The following is a 16,462-nucleotide window of genomic DNA, read 5'->3' as shown; positions in this document are numbered from 1 at the left end:
GAGCAGGTTTCCTTCCCACTGAAACAGGATTTGTGGAATATCTGGTTTTGAGAAAGATGGAGGGAAGGAGCAGGTTTCCTTCCCACTGAATTTATTTGCTTTGACCTGTTTTTAGTTAGCTCATTCTATCCTTCTGTCTGTTCTAGACTTGGAGTGTCTGTTTATGAGAGAGATGGAGGGAAGGAGCAGGTTCCTTTCCCACTGAAATCCAATTTATGGAATATCTGTTAGTGAGGCAGAAGGACAACAGGAGCAGGTTTTTTCCCACTGAAATAATACAATTTATGGAATATCTGTTTGTGAGGCAGAAGGAGAACAGGAGAACAGGTTTCTTTCCCCCTGAATTTATTTTCTCTGAGCTGTTTATGAGTCAGCCCCTTCCATCGACACAGCAAGTGTGAGAACAGGATGAAAATATCCACAACAGCAGGATGAAAATATCCACAGGAGAGTTCATCCAGGATAGTCTTCACCATCCCCTGCCCTCTTTATTTCTGGTGAACTTCCCTTCCCCTGCACTCCCTTGCTCTCCCTCTTGGAGATTTGGATTTGTAAACCCAAATTATGTGGATTTCCTATCCCCAGCAGCTCTTGGTGGCAGATTTTAGGCCAACAAATGGAAATTCCCAATGAGTGGCTTGGGGAATTCATTGCTGCAGAGAGCAAAGAATTCAAGCACTGGAGGTGCTGAGGACACATCAAATGAATATCATCTTTTCCTCAGTTTTTCTAATAGCAGAAATTTCTGTGGACAGAAAAAAAAACCTAGAAAAAAAATTATCAAAACCATCATCGCTACTTGTAGAAAATGCCAAAATTTCCTCTTTTTTTTGAGAGAGAGAAATAGCCCCTGAAGCTCTCTGCAGGCTGGAATGGTGAAGCTCCAGGAGATTGTTTTCTTTGGGAGTTGTTCTTTTTTCCTCTTCAGCCTTGGGTTTCTGTTTCAGCAGTTAGCAGGCCCTGCAGAGCATGTGCTGTAATGTGTTTGTAATTCCAGCCTGTGTAAACCAATAAAAAGAGGATTGCAGCTTATAATGGATCTGGGATGATGTGGAAGCTGACAGGTTTGGAATCACACAGTAGGACCAGGTTTTTATGGGTCACTGGGTGTCCCTGATTTACAGGGTGTTCCCAAGCCTTGGGCAGCTGGCCATGGCTCTTAACTCAGATAATATGGAGCTTGGCTGGAGAATTCACAGATCTCCTCAATGGAGGGAACAATTAAAAGAGGAGATGCTCAGCATTCCTTGGGTTGGGAGCATCTCTCCCTGGAAGGCGTTAGGTGGAGGTTGTGTGTTCCCAAATTTTCGGTTTCATGGGTTGGAGGAGGCAGAGCCCAAGCTGTAAAAAACAGAAAGGGTGTTGGGAGCTGGAGAACTTCACCAGGCAGGTTTCCACAGTTCCCTGTTCCTTCTGGAGCGCAGCTCCTCGGGCAGGTGGGTGGCACTGGCAGCTCACCCAGCTCTCCAGGGAGGTGTTGCCATGTGGGATCTCCATGGGGTTTGTCATTCCCACTGCTCTGTGCAGGGAGTGCAGCCAAGCCCCATGGCAGTGCCCATGGCCTGCCTCTGCTCCACAGCCACAGACCCACCCATTCCTTGAGGAATCATCTTCTTGGGTCACAGTCCTCCCTTGGGCTGGAACAAGTGCAGGTGGGATTTGACTTTGCTGCTGGAGACAGAAAATCCCCAGGATCCAGAGGGTCTCTGGATCTCAGGATCCAGCTGTACCTCCAGGCTAGTGAGTTGTGTTCCACTCTCCTGAACCAGAGCTTTTAGTTGAGATACTGGGGAGAAATCCTTCCCTGTGAGGGTGAGGAGGCTCTGGCACAGATTCCCAGAGAAGCTGTGGCTGCCCCTGGATCCCTGGAAGTGTCCAAGGTCAGGCTGGACAGGGCTTGGAGCAACCTGAGACAGAGGAACATGTTGGGGTTGGAACTGGCTGGGCGTTAAGATCACTTCCCACCCAAAGCATTCAGTGATTTTATGCTTTTCCATGACTTGAGACAAATACCAAGAGCCTGTTGTATCCCCAGCATCACCAAGGAGAGGACAGAAGTCATCCTGCAGGGGACATCCAGCCTGGATCCCAACGATCCCACAGCAGTCTGGGAGGAGTTTGAGTTCAAGTGCAAGCCTGGGGACTTGAGGAGGAGGCCATGCCTCATCTCCCCCTACCACTACCGCCTGGACTGGCTCATGTGGTTTGCTGCCTTCCAGGTGGGTGCCTTTGACATCTTCCTTGAGCAGGAGAAACAAATTCTGTGGATTTATTACCTGTTGGGGTCACAGGGGAATGTTGGAAGGCATGGCTGAGTTAATTGTGTTTAAAAACAGCAAAAACAAAGGGTGTGTTCCTGAAGGGCTGTGCTACTGTAAGGAAACTCTTGGCAGTTTTACATGAGGTTTTTTTAAGGTGTTCTTAGCAATAATGAGAATCCCTGTTGGGGACACCCCTGGGGACACCCTGGGGACACCCCTGGGGACACTCCTGGGGACAGCAGCTCCCACTGCCCACCTCCCCACACGTGGACATTGTTCCCTCCAAACATTTTCCCCACGTGGCTCCAGCAAACAGGTGCCAGCCAGAAATTAAATGAGAGGGAGGAGTTTTTGATGTGAATTCTTGTTTGGCTTATTTTGCAAATCTCACCCCCATGACCTGGCCTGGGTTTGACAAAGCTGGCTGGCAGCAGTGGCGTGAGGCAAACCCATCTCAGATGATCCCAGGCTTTTCTCTTTGCTCCTGCATCCTCTCTTGGAATATCTTCTCCCCTCTGCCCCAAGCTCCTGTGTTTGCTTTCCCTGTGGTGTTTTCATCTCGGCGCCTTTGGGATTCCTGGGCGATGACATCAGGATATTTACCAATGTGTGTGCTGGAATTTCATTTAATCTGCATTAGGGCTGCTTATCCCTCAGGAGAACCCCAGCCAAGGTCCAAACTCCAGCCAGGAGCAGAGCCTGGCACTAGGGAAAGGTGGATGGAGCTGGTGGTTGGAGTCAGGCTGTGTTTTGGGAGAGCTCTGAGCAGGGAGGAATGAACTCCCCCAGGCAAAGGTTGTTTCTGAGGTGAGCAAAAGGCTCTTCCTAGGGCAGGAATGAGATAAATAGAAGAGCTATTAAGAAAAGGAGGGAGGGAAAAAAAAAAACAGTGGGAAGTGGGGATGACTCCTGTGCAAAACAGTGGGGCAGCGAGTTGCCTGGGCACAGCAGTGAGTGTTGGGAGGTCAGGCATGTGAATACCTGCTCAGGCACGGCAGGAAATCCCGTTTGGAATGGCCACTTGTTGGCTGGAGCTCTGGGAGCTGCAGACCTGCTGCCAGCTGCCCTCCCTGGGCTGCTTGTCCTGCAGAACAAGTCTTTGGTGAAGTTCAGACCTGGAGCTACAGCAAGGATGGGAAACAGGAGCTGAAAGCCCAGGAGGAGCTCGTGAAGCCAGAGGAGCTTCCAGAGTCCATAAAACCGAGTGGCTTCAGCCTCTGGATTAGGTTGAATTTGTTTGCAGGAGTCCTGGGTTGTTTCTGCAGCCATCACTGCAGGGCTGGGTTTGCACTGCCCTGGCAGTGGGCAGGGACAGAGCTGACATCCCCAGCTCTGACAGGCTGTGGAAAAGCCCCACACCTGGGGGAAGAATATTTCCCGTGGCTTTGTGCTGCTCCTGACAGGCTCCTCTTTGCACCTCATCAGCACTGACATCCAACTCCTCACTCTGGGATTCCTGCAGAGCTTTCCACCTTGCACTGGCTGCAGGATTCACTGGGAAGTGAATCTCAGGGCTGTGCCAGGGCCTCCCCATCCTTGGAGATAATGGCTGAAATAGCAGAATATTACTTAATCCCATAAAATTGAGGTTAAGCATTAGGAATAACTTTCCTCCCCTTGATACTTCCAATGGTTAGTGCAGAAACATCCTGATTTTGCAGGAGCTGGTGACAAATGGTTAAAGCTTTGCCTGTGCTTCAGCTACTGATGCCAACCCTGCTGGAATTATTGGACTTCTGGTTTGGGCTGAAATTTCAGGTGTAGCCCAGCACTGAGCTGGGCTGGCACGAAAAATCATTAAAATTTCTGGATTCAGCATCGCTGATCGATAACAACCAGAAAACAAAATGCTGCTCACAGCTGTGGGGCTTCGAGTTGGTCAGTCCTGCTGGTGGTGGGATGTTTTTGGATTCTACAAAAGTTGGATGTTTATCCCCCCAAAGGTTTGTTCTCCACCAGTGGGAAAGCCTTGAGTGCTCTGAATAAGGAGAAATCAAAGGAAAAGGCTTTTCCTCTCCTTAGTGTGGCATGAAGGGTATTTATTCTGTTTGGGGACTGCATGGCTGACACAAAAGCACCTTTTTGGTGCTTATCAAATAATAACTGCTCCAAAATAACGAAATATTGCTGTGCTCAGATTGGTTTTAAAGTCCAGTGTTTGTTGGATTGGACCTTGGAGCTGCTCCAGGAGTGTCTGGATGGAAAACCAGCCGTGGAGCAGAGTTTGGGATGCTCTGAGGAGCAGTGAGTGTTTTCCAGAGATGATATAATTTTATAAATAACCCTCAGCTGCTTTCCTAGGAGGAGAGAAAGCCTCCAGCAGCAGGGCTGGTGCTCTGAGCTTCTCCCCTGGGTGCTAACAGGGAGTGATGGAGACTTCATGTTCTGCACCAGCTGGAAGAGCTGAGGAAAAGTCACCCAGTTTATAGAGGAGGCAGCTTCATATTTTTGTGAAACATTTGCTTCAAGCCTCCTGTTATCTCAGCCTTGCAGCCAGAAGGTGCTTGGAGGAGAAGCTGCCGGGAGGAGGAGGTGTGAGTGTTGTAATCCAGCCTGGTGCTCCCTGCACCCAGCTCAGCCCTTCCCATCTCCTCTCTTCCCCTTCTCCAAACACAGACTCAGCTCCTTTCCACTTCCCCCTGCAGCTTTCTGCTCCATGTTCAGCAGGAAGGTTTGGCTTTTCTCCTCCCCACCAGATCATTGTCTCCCTGTGACCGTGAGGAATTCCTCACCTCCAGCAGGAAGGTTGCCAGGGAAGTGCCCAGAATCCCAATATCCTGATATCCTATCGTGCCACGGGCTGTGCAAACACAGAACAAGACCTTGGCCATGCAGGGAGTGCTGCTTGTCCACAGTGGCTGCAGTGTGTCCTGTCCAGACCCTGCTCTGGAACAAAGGGGCTTTTCTGTCTCTGCCAGAGGTGATGTGGGAGCTGTGCCAGCTGTGCCTTGCCCTGCATAGGTGGGATGGTGGGGCTGAGTCCCAAAGCCCTGCCCTGCTCTCTCAGGCAGATTTTTATCCCTGCCTCCTTCAGGGAGCAGCTGCTTTCCCAAGGGTTTCCTAACAGGATGGACTGTTAGTGAAATGCTGCTCACTGGGCCAGACCCACAGAAACTTTTTGGGAAATAGAAAAAGGGGATGAAAATAGGAGAAAATTCCTCCCTGGGAGGGTGGTCAGGCCCTGGCACAGGTTGTCCAGAGAAGCTGTGGCTGTCCTTGGATCCCTGGAAGTGTCCAAGGCCAGGCTGGACAGGGCTTAGAGCAGCCTGGGATGGTGGAAGGTGACCCTGGATGAGACTGGATGAGTTTGAAGGTCCTTCCAACCCCAAGCATTCCATGATTCCATGTGGTTGTTGGAGATAATGAGAATGGACCTTCCTCAGACAAGAGGCTTGGAGAGCAGGATGGTAACAAATTAATGAGCTGGAATTCTATAAACCACAAAGGGTGGCATCAGCTGTGGCCTCCTTTCTGTGGCACAGAGATTGTTTCTCCTGGTGGCTCCAGCTCCCTGAACAGCAATGAAGCAGTGCAAAGAGCAGTGTGGAGCTGGGGTGGGAATACCCAGGATGGTGGAATTCCAAGGTGGAATCCCCAAGTTCCATCCACAGCGTGCCAGCTGTGACACAAACTCACTCCTCATGCCATAGCTCAGCAAATGGAACCTTCCCTGCCCCTCTGCCAGCCCCTGCCTCCGAGGTGAAACCACTCAGGGCTCCTGAGCACGTGAAATAATAACCCTGGGCTCCTGTGCCAAGTTTCCAGCTGTTCCCACATGTGCATCTCGTCCCAACCTCCTCCTGCTCCCGTGCCAGCCCCGAGATTCCATAAAACACCACACTAATCCCCACTCCTTTTTCATTAAATGACCAATTAAAGCTCAAGGAAAAGGCTCCTTACTATTATTATTTCAGTTGGGAACATGTTCCCTGTAGCGCCAGGGGGTTTGTTTGGGGTTTTTTTGGGATGATAACATTCCCTCGGCTTTGTTATCAGCAGAGTTTGGTTGCTACTGTGGCTGCCTTGCTCCTTGCTGGTGCCTGACTCAGCAGTGAGTTGAGTTTCCATTCTGTGCAGTTATTAAATTCTCCTGGACACCAGTGAATGTGTTGGAGGTGAGAACACCGTGTTTATTCCCTGGAAAAGTGTCGGAGTGGAGAGGTCAGGGAGTGCCAACAGCTGGAGGGAGGTCCTGGGGCAGAGCTGCTCGGCGATGCTCAGCTCCTCACGTGGCTGGGAGAAGGAGCAAATCCCCCAAAAACCCCACATGGCATTTGGGGTGAGACTGGCTTGGAAGGATGGGGGAAATGTCTGCCTGAGCACTGCACGAGGCTGGAACCCACCAGGAAATCAAAGCTTGTGGGCTCTTAGCACTAAGTTCTTTGTTAATCCACCCTGTGGTGCCTGAAAGTGGAATTTTTGGAGAAGTTCTTTGTTAATCCACTCTGTGGTACCTGAAAGTGGATTTTTGGAGAAGTTCTTTGTTAATCCCCTCTGTGGTACCTGAAAGTGGAATTTTGGAGGTTCTGGGTGCTGCTGGCAGCTGTAGGGACACTGAGGATGACGTGGCTGGAGATTCCCATGGAGATTCCCCTGGATCTGCTTGGGGTGTCCATGAGCACAGAAAGGTGTTCCTTTGGGATCCCCCAGCCCTGCTGTGCTGCCTGTCCCAGCCTCTGCAGTTGGGCTGGAAATGGGGGTTTTTGTGTGTTCAGGTCCCTGAATTGCTTTTGGTGCTGAAACAGAACGAAAACTCTGCAGAGATGAGGAAGGGAAGGGTGTTCCTCCCCTGGGGGGGCTGCACTCCCCAGGAATGCTCTGGGCAGGGTCAGGCAGGGATTGTCCTCTCTGCAGGGGCTCTGGGGGTTCCAGTAACCCCAGTTTGGATGCAGCACAGGCTCTGTGTGACCTGGGGGAGCTCTGTCCCCAGGGGCAGCTGGGGGACTCATGGTCCATGTCCTGATGGAGATGGAGCAGCTCAGGGATCAGGATCACTCCTGGCTGCTTCTCGTGCTCCAAACCCTAAAGATGAACCCCAAAACGGGCCTGCCCACCTCCCAGCAATGTCTGCATCTCTCCTGGCTTGTTGGGTTTTATTTTTTGGGGTTATTTGTTTGTTATAATGAACCCACTGCATGGTTCAGTCTCTTGCACACTCAGATCCGTGCAGATCCCATTCAGAGCTCCATCCACAGACAGAGAACATCACCTTCCCACCCCACAGAACGACCCAGCCTGCATCTCCTGGACTCTTTTATCCCCCTCTTTTCCCCCGTGTGGCTTTCCCCAGTAATGAGCTAAGCAGGGTCGTTAGCAGAGCTGGGCTCCAGCAGATCCCAGGGCAGGAAGGGGGGCTGGAGCTGCACCGGCTGGAAATCTCTCACCGCAGACTGCGCTGGGGCCAGACATGTTGTAAATTTTACAAGAAAAACACTTTACAAAACCAGAAGTCCAGCTCTGGTGTGCACGGAGCTGCTAATTAACAATTTGGAGACCACGGGGAGCTGATCCCACCTTCCCGGAGCCTCCCGGCTCTCAGGCAGGCTTTGAAGGGTTGGGGGTCTTTGTCAGGCTCTGCCTGGGGGAGTCTGCTGGTTCCTGGTTCCATTCTCCTGTTGCCTCCCAGCCTGCATGCAGGAGCCCTCAAATCTCCCTGGGAATAATGTTTAAAATCATCCAGAGCGCTGGGATGGCCAGGGAAACACGGGATGCTCGAGGTGCCGTTTGGGATTTTGATCCCTGAAATTGCTGTTGCACCTTTTGGGAGATCCTCTCTGCCAGCCAGGGATTCCCAGGATGGTGCTCACGTTCCCAAATCCCAGCCAGGGATTCCCAGGATGGTGTTCACCTTCCCAAATCCCAGTCAGGGATTCCCAGGGTGGTGTTTACCTTCCCAAATTCCAGCTCAAGCACCTCCAGCATCCCGGAGCTGTTGAGGGACACGGAGTGAATGATCCATGGTGATGCCTTGGGCAGGGATGGGGACAGTGCCAGCTTTCCCTGCAGCTTTTTGGGATGTGGGTGAGCTTTGTGCCTCACATCCCACCCAATGCCAAGCTCCTGCTTGCAGAGCTCACAGTGCCTCCTTGCCCAGATTGCTGTGCCAGGACCGTGGTGGCCTCAGTGCCGTGGTGGCCTCAGTGCCATGGTGGCCTCGGTCCCCTGTCCCTCCCTGAGTGCCACCCCAGCTCCTCTGCACCAGGAGGTGGCCCAGGGTGCTGGTTTTGGGGGTGACAGACACATCCCAGTCTGCATCACCCACCCCTGAGGGATGGCAGCAGATGGCAGGAGCAGCACAGCCCCAGGTGGATGGATGGATGGATGGATGGATGGATGGATGATGGATGGATGATGGATGGATGGATGGATGGATGGATGGATGGATGGATGGATGGGGACAGTCATCATTTTCAGAAAGTCCTTGGCTCAGAGAACTGTGGTTTTCCTCCAGCCTGTGCCGAGCTGAGGTCAGGAGCCCTGCGAGGCAGAGCTACCCTGGATAGGCTTTTCCTTGCAGTTCTCCATGGCGCTTCCCTCGCGTTTCCCGTGGCAACGGGGATAACAAACCGGGTTTTGGGCTCGCTGTGCCTCGGGGTGGTGTTGGAGCAGAGCCCTGCAGGTACAGCTCCCGGCTTTCCCTGGCCCACAGTGTCCCCTGCTGCTGGCACTCAAAAATCCACTTCGGAAAAAGCAGGAAAAGAGGAAATCTTAGCGAAGCCCAAGGCAGAGAAAGTCACCGTGGGGAAATGCTTTTATGGAGAACTAACAGGAGCAAAAAGCAGGATTCCTGCAGGGAGGGAAATCGTAGAATTGGGGAATATCTCAGGTTGGAAGGGATCTGTGAGGATCATCCAGTCCAACTCCCTGCTTCCTGCAGGGCTGCCTCAATTCAGAGCAAACTGCTGCCTTGCCTGGGGGTCCCAGAGCTGCTCCAGAAGTGGGAGGAATTTAAAGAGGATGGATCACACTGCAGGAAGTAAAGAGGAGACAGGAACAGGGCAGAGAGAAGCCACTTTCTCCTGTTTCCCCTTGGAGAACACAAGGGAGCCAAGCCAAACTCTTTCCCCAGGGGGAAGCAATCTGGATTAAAAGGATGGATGGATGGATGGATGGATGGATGGATGGATGGATGGATGGATGGATTATCTATAGCAAACATGCAGGTTTGGTTCCCCTGGGGAGTTTGCTGCTAAAATGAATTATTTAAATCAATTATTTGGGGTCAGGCAGAGTTGGCAGGAACACTCCAGCTGGGGTAGGGATGAGACAAACTCAGGGAAGCTCCCTGCAGGTGCCAGAGTCTCCATCTGCACCTCAAGGATCCCATGGGATGGTGGCTGAACCACTGGGAAATCCATCATTTCCCACCCAAATCTGCTGAAATCTCTCACCAAGGACAGAAATCTTCAATCCCAGGATGAGCCCAGCAGTTCCTAACATTTCCATTTCTTCTTCTTTCCCCAAGACCTACGAGCAGAATGAATGGATCATCCACCTGGCTGGGAAGCTGCTGGCCCAGGAAGAGGAGACCTTGTCCCTGCTGGCCACAAACCCCTTTGCAGGCAGAGAACCTCCGAGGTAAGCCTGGAGCTATCCCAAGGGACCTGGAAGCTCCACAGTGTTCCCATCTTGGTGGTTGGGGTTTGTGCTTGGTGGAATTTCATGGGTTTGATGGATTCCAAAGTCCTGCCAGCACCTTGATTCCCCACTGGAGGAGCCCCAGGGATGAGTCAATTCCTAAAAAAAATCCCTGCAGGGCTCAGCATTGCTCCTCCTGGCCAATAATTGCCCATTCTGCAGGGTTTTGTGCCCCTCAGCTTTAGGGTTTTTGCCACGGTGTCCTTGTGAGCTCAGGTCAAACCCCAGCAGCTCCAGGGACCTCCTGAGGTGTTTCAGAGACAAAGGAGCCCTGCAGGAATCGTTGGGTTTGTGGACACTTGTCTTGGGATTGTTTGTGTTTTCAGGGGAGAGGCAAAGCCAACATCAGCCAGGGGAAGGCTCAGAGGCAAACTCCAAGGTTTTACACAAAAGGAATTTTGTCACAAAAAGCGTCTGTTTTGTTGCTGGAGTTATTTTTAGCTGAGAAAACATTTTTTTGGGGCATTTTGGATCAACTCGAGCAATGTGATGCTGTCAGTAATATTTTCCAGTTGAGGCTCTCAGGATGCACTGCAAGCAGGGATGCAGATCTGTGGGGAATAAAGGATTCTGTGATCCTGGATTTTTTTTTTTAATCCAGATTTTTTTTTTTTTATCCAGGAAAACTTTCTGCCACCCTTAGGGATCCTCATTCCCACCTCAACCCTGCTCCCTGCAGTAGCTGGGTGGAAAAAACTCCTAATTTTCCTACCATCATTTCCCCCCCTTCCCTCCACTCTAAAGGGAATTTTGAGACTTAATTATTTTCATTCCCTGCTAGACTAAATAATTAGGGGAAGGGACTGTTTTCCATAAGAACCTTCCTCTCCATCCTCTGCAGAGTTTGTTCTGCTAATGGAAACTCTACACCTTCAATAGCCAAGGGACTTTCAAAATGAGTTAATGCCTTCGAAATGAAATTTCGGAGAGCAGGGTTTGGAGGGGTCCTTTACAACTCCAGAAATTATAGTATTTTTTCAAGTGTGATAAACTTCAAATGAGAAACAGGTGACTGATTAAAAATGAGGGCATTGTTGAGGGCTCAGCCTGGCTGAGGGGGAAGCTTGGACTTCCAAGCCCGGTGATGTTTGGGGAATGTGGATTTCCCAAAGATTTTGGGGCAGTGGATAGTTCATAAAAGCTCAGCCCTCATAAATCTGAACAGGAGGGGTTTGGGCTGAGAAATTAAGAAGTGTTGAGCTCACTGTGGAAAAGGCTGCGGCAATCAAAGACAGCAAAAATCAGATTTTTGCCCACAGGAGAGGGAAAAAAACCCAGTTTTTTGTGTCTGACCCGAAGTGTTCGATGTCTCTGGTATTAAATCATGGTCACTTCAGGGTTTTTATTCCAATTATGGGAGCAGTTTGTTGGGAAAGCCCCAGTGTGGATTTGTAGTGAGGTGAGGGAAATGCTGCTTCCCTTTGGGTGCTGCAGGAGCACGAGGAGAACGTGGCATTTGGGATTTATTTTCCAATGGATTGTCCTTTTATTTCCCATTGAAAAGTGACTTGACTTCACACCTGGGCTGGGTTTCCAGGGCTGTGAGTACAGTGGATCCTGGCAGGAATGTGGGTGCTTCCCCATGGGATCTGTGCCATCAGCCCAAGCCATGGCAGAATTTGGATATATTTGCACTTTGTAGAAGCCAATTTGGGGTTTGGACCCTCCCAAAATGGGTCAAGGTAACTGTGGAGCTGCTGAGAGCAGGCAGGGAGTGAGAACTCCTGGAAAATCCAGACATCACTGGGATGGAGGTGGAAGTGAATCTCAGATATTACCAGAATTAAATTCCACAGCGCTGAGGGGAAGTTTGAAGGATTTTCTTTGGGTAAAAGCAACCTCAGTGCTTCAGGGCAGGCAGAGCTCATCCCAAGCTGGCAGCATTTCCCCCAGGCTGGGAAATCTTCTTCCAACCACCTCTGGGAGCTGTGGAGCAGCACAGGATCTCTTCCTTGGCAGGGAAAATTCCAGCCTTGGCTCCATCCAGAGCCAGGTTTGCTTCTCCCACCCTCCCTTTCCAACCCATCCAGAGAGGAAAACCCCACTGTGCCCATCCCAAGGGAATTTTGAGCATCAGCTGCCCTGGGGGATGCTCCAGACCTTGCAGGAGTCTCAGAGTTAGCAGCACTTCGAAAACAACCCCCAAACCTGCCCTGATTCCCCCAAATTTGGGCCAAGATGAATGAATTTTGTGTTCCCTCCCTCCACCAGGGCTGGAACAGCGATGTGGAGGTTCTGTTACCCTGATGAATTTGGAATTCCCACCACCTGATTTCCAACAGAGCAGGGAACCTTGAGATAAAAGAAAAACACCCCAAAAAAAAGAGAAAAAAACCCCAAGACACCCTCACCAACCCACAAAGACACCCCATGTTTTGCTTCCTCCCTTCCCTCTCCCACCCCTCCCTGCCTTGTCAGGCCATTAATTCCAGCAGAAACCACCCCTGGTTTTTCCCCTGGAACCCCTCAGCTGTTGCAGGGAGACAGCTGCACCCTCTGGAACTAATTACAGCTGTCTGGGAGATTTAGGCCTCCATCCCAGCAGCTCCAATATTGCTGCTAATTTCTAACACGTCCAGTTGGGAGATGTCAGGAGGGACTGATATACGAGCGACTCCCAAAAGCGCGGCAGGGCAGCTGCTCCTGGGCATCTGCTGGGGGAGAAATAGTGATTTTTAAAAATCAGGCTGGATTATTTTTAGTCTTTCTGGCCTCCCCCCGAGGGCAGGGCTTTGCCCAGCAGGGTGGGGATGGCCCAGGGTGGGGTAGAGGTGTGCTTTGGGGTGGCTCAGTGCTCCCTGTCCCGCTGCCAGCCTCGCCCTGCTGGCGCTGCTGCTGGAGCAGAAGTTGCCCAAAGGGCCATTTTGTCCCCTTTTGTTGTTGTTGTCTCAGCAGAGAGGGTTTTCCATCTCCTGGAAGAGTCCTTGGAATGCCAGCCAGTCCCACCCTTGCCATGGGCAGGGACATCATTCACTGGACACCATCCAGCCTGGCCTTGGACAGTCCCAGGGATCCAGGGGCACCACAGCTTCTCTGGGAATCTGTTCCACAGCCTCCCCATCCTCCCAGGGAGGAATTCCTTCCCAATATCCCATCTAAATCCCTCTGTTTCAAACCATTTTCCAATGGGAGCTGCTGGCAGGGGCTTCCCAGGGGGTCAGGAGGAGCTGCCAGCTTGTGCTTGCTCAGGAAATCCTGGGAAACTGCTGGTGTGGGATCATCCTTCCTGACCTTTCCATGAATCTCACCCATGAATCTTTCCCATCCTTTCTCCTGGGACCACCTGGGACATCCTGGTGCTGCAGGTGAGGGTGGAAGCTCCTTCATCACCTCCTGGAGGCTGTTCCAGTTCCTGCAGAGAGGGAATCAGGGAATCTCCTGCAGGTTCAGTTTTGCTGCATCAGGGAAGCTCCAAGAGCTGTGGATCCCTTCCAGCAGCCAGGAGATCTCTGTGGGATCCCCAAAACTGCCCAGACTCTGTGAGTCCTGGAGTGATGGACCTGGGGGAGGCAATCTGTGAGTGCAGGAGTCCCTGAATCCCGGGAAGAGGGAGCAGGACCAGCTGGGAAATCCCATAATTCCAGGATTGAGGCACCCAGGCAGGTTATAAACACCGGGAGAAGCTTGTAAACTCTGTGAGCCCTGAAACGAGAGGCTCCAGTGGGTATTAAACACTGCAGCTCTCCCAGCCTCAGCCTGGCAGGGAAACATTCCCCTGGGCTCCAGGTTTTTCCCCTTCCTCCCTTTTATTTTGGGAATATATGGAGATGGGCCAAGAGATGCTCTGCAGGAGCAGAGGAAGGAAAAGCCCCAAAGCAAAGGTGTGGCAGGTGGAGGAACTGCCAAAAAATCAGCTTTTCCACGAGGTGGGTCTGGGTTTGGAGTGGATCTGTTTTGGGAATTCCAGAAGGCAGTCAGGCAGCACAGCTTGGAAATCTCCAGCCATCCTGGCCCTGGACCATCTCCTGTGGCTGCCTGGACCCTCAGGGAGTGGCTGGTCAGAAACACTCCAGTTATTAACAGGAATTTTGTGCTCCTGCAAAGCAGGAACAACCTGTGGGAACAACCCAGGGAATCCCAGGACCACTGAGGTTGGAAAAGCCTTCTGAGTCCATCGAGTCCAAGCTGTGCCCAATGCCCACCTTGTCCCCAACCCGGAGCACTGAATGCCACCTCCAGGGTGGGGACTGCACACCTCCCTGGGCATTCCGTGTTCCCATGGTTTTGTAGGAAAATCATTCCTACAGTGATTTTGTAGGAAAATCATTCCTACAGTGATTTTGTAGGAATTTTTTACAGGTTTGGTTGGGCTGTGCTGGCAGCAGCTCTTGACTGGATGCAGTTTTCCCATGCCCTGCTCTCTGCCCTGCTCCCCAAACCGAGCACTGATGGCAAATCCATCGGATCCATCCCGAATTTATTTCAGCAGCAGGAACGACCTTCCCAGCCGCGGCAGGATCCCGGGGCTTGCCTTTCCCCGCTGCAGCCGAGCAGCTTCAAATGAGCACTGACACGACTTTGACAGGTTTATTTCGCGGTGGTTTACGGCGATGCTCCCGGCAGAGGCAGAGCGCCGCTGCGGCCCTTGTCAGCATGTCCTCCATCAAGGGGGACCAAACCCCCCGGAGCCGGCGGCATGGGCAGCTCCCGGAGTGTTTCCCGACACTGATGAATGTTTCTTTCCGCGCTGCTTTCAAACCTGCTCTGCTGTCAGCTCCCGGAGCAGCCGGGAAACAGATGCGCTCGGAGCTGGGCTGACGGAGCGGCCGCCGGCTGGGGCAGGGGGTGCTGGGGGAGGCAAAATCCCTGCTCCAGAATAGCCCAGGAGTACTCCTGGATTGCTCTCGGAAAGGGAAAAAAGCTGATTATTGCTGGTTTTTTTATTGTCCTTTCATAGTTAGTTGTGGAAAGGTGTATGGGGTGTGCTCAGAGCTGGGGGTGTGTAAGCTGCTCTGCCTCGTGCATCATTCCTGAGGCACATCTGGATTCCTAGATGGCATCCAGAGGGGCCTGGGAGCTTCCCAGTGTCACTGCTGGAGGCTGTGGGCATGCCAAGGGTGGGTGGATGGATGATGGATGGATGGATGAATGAATAAATGGATGGAGAGATGATGGATGGATGGAGGGAGAGATGGATGGATGATGGATGGATGGATGGATGATGGAGGGATGGATGGATGGATGATGGATCCATGGATAGATAAATGGATGGAGAGATGGATGGATGGAGGGATGATGGAGGGATGGATGGATGGATGGATGGATGATGGATCCATGGATAGATAAATGGATGGATGGATGGATGATGGGTGGATGGAGGGATGGATGATGGATCCATGGATGGATAAATGGATGGATGGATGGATGGATGGATGGATGGATGGATGGATGGTGGATCCATGGATGGATAAATGGATGCAGCGCTGGGACGCACAGCCAGCCTGAACACCCTCAAGCTGATTTCTCCATCCAGAAAAGCTCCAAAATCCCAATCCCAAGGGAACAAATACATGATCCCAGGGTTTCCTGCCAATCCCTGAGCTCCCACTCTTTCCCCCCACAGGTGGATCCGTGGGGAGCACTTCAAGTACAAGTTCAGCCAGCCCGGCGGGAAGCACGCCAGCGACGGCAAGTGGTGGATCCGCAAGAGGATTGGCCCCTACTTCCCTCCTGTCAACCTGCAGGGCCTGAGGAAGTTCTTTGAGGACAGGAATTGGCCTTACCCCGTGCAGAAGTGATGGGAAAGGATGGCCAGGCCAAGAGGGACCAGCTGGGGAGAGGGGGAGCAGGCAGCTCCCTTCCAAACATCTCCCCCCTCTCTATTTTTTATCCATATCCTTCACACTGATTTTCCAGAAAATCCCCAGCCAGTTTGCCTGCTTGCTTTGTGAGCTGTTTTTTCTCACCTCACTGATGGATTTCTCCTGCCAGGCTGCTCTGCTTGGGAATTGGCACCTCTGGAACTGGGGAGAAGGGAAGCAAATAACCAAGGGTGGTTTTGGGGGAGGCGTTGGTGTTGCCAAAAGCAGCTGAATGTGGTTTTGGAACAAAAACAGGGGAAAGCAAACCAGGAGGTGACTGTGGGGCTGTGTGGGCTGTGGATGCAGACACAGGAATGCCCTTTTCCATGGTTTTTCCCACCTTTTTGACCACATGGGCAGCACTGAGAGCGTGTTCCTGGAAAGGGATTAAAGCAAACAGTTCTTGAGTAACCAGCGGGAGCTTCACTGGGTTTTTATTTTTCCTGGAAGTGCTAAAAAGGAAAAAAAAGGAGCAGCAATGCCTGTCCTGCTGTGGCTCAGCAGGGCTGTGCCATGGCAATGGGGTGACAGGGGAGAAATCCTGGCTGCTGTGGGATTGATTTGTGTTTTAGGGAGAACCTGGTGTCATGTCAGAGTGTCTGACCCCTGTGCTGGTGATCCAGGGCTGGGAGAGGACAGTCCTCCCTCCCCTTCTCCAGGGGCTCAAAGGCACATTCTCATGGGGATTTCGTGGATTTTCCTTCCAAGCTCCTCCTTCTCTGGTGGATCCAGCTCAGGATGGCTGGAGGGAGCAGCAGAACC

General features: G+C 51.9%; 1 protein-coding gene across 1 annotated transcript in view; it reads left to right on the top strand.

Annotated features, from left to right (window-relative positions):
• The window catches only part of LOC146430591 (lipase maturation factor 1-like), an 85,697-nt gene extending 69,582 nt beyond the window's left edge, over positions 1 to 16,115 (top strand). The window contains exons 7-9 of the mRNA XM_085075319.1: positions 2,036 to 2,219; positions 9,727 to 9,839; positions 15,463 to 16,115. Coding sequence (XP_084931445.1) covers positions 2,036 to 2,219; positions 9,727 to 9,839; positions 15,463 to 15,637 — 472 coding nt within the window. The 3' untranslated portion in view covers positions 15,638 to 16,115. The remainder of the gene's footprint in view (positions 1 to 2,035; positions 2,220 to 9,726; positions 9,840 to 15,462) is intronic.
• The last annotated feature ends 347 nt before the right edge of the window (positions 16,116 to 16,462 follow it).

This window comes from Lichenostomus cassidix, chromosome 14, assembly GCF_008360975.1.
Source record: "Lichenostomus cassidix isolate B80296 chromosome 14, HeHo_3.0, whole genome shotgun sequence".
Classification (NCBI taxonomy): domain Eukaryota; kingdom Metazoa; phylum Chordata; class Aves; order Passeriformes; family Meliphagidae; genus Lichenostomus; species Lichenostomus cassidix.
The sequence above is the reverse complement of the archived record's forward strand: the minus strand, read 5'-3'. Positions and strand labels throughout refer to the sequence as shown.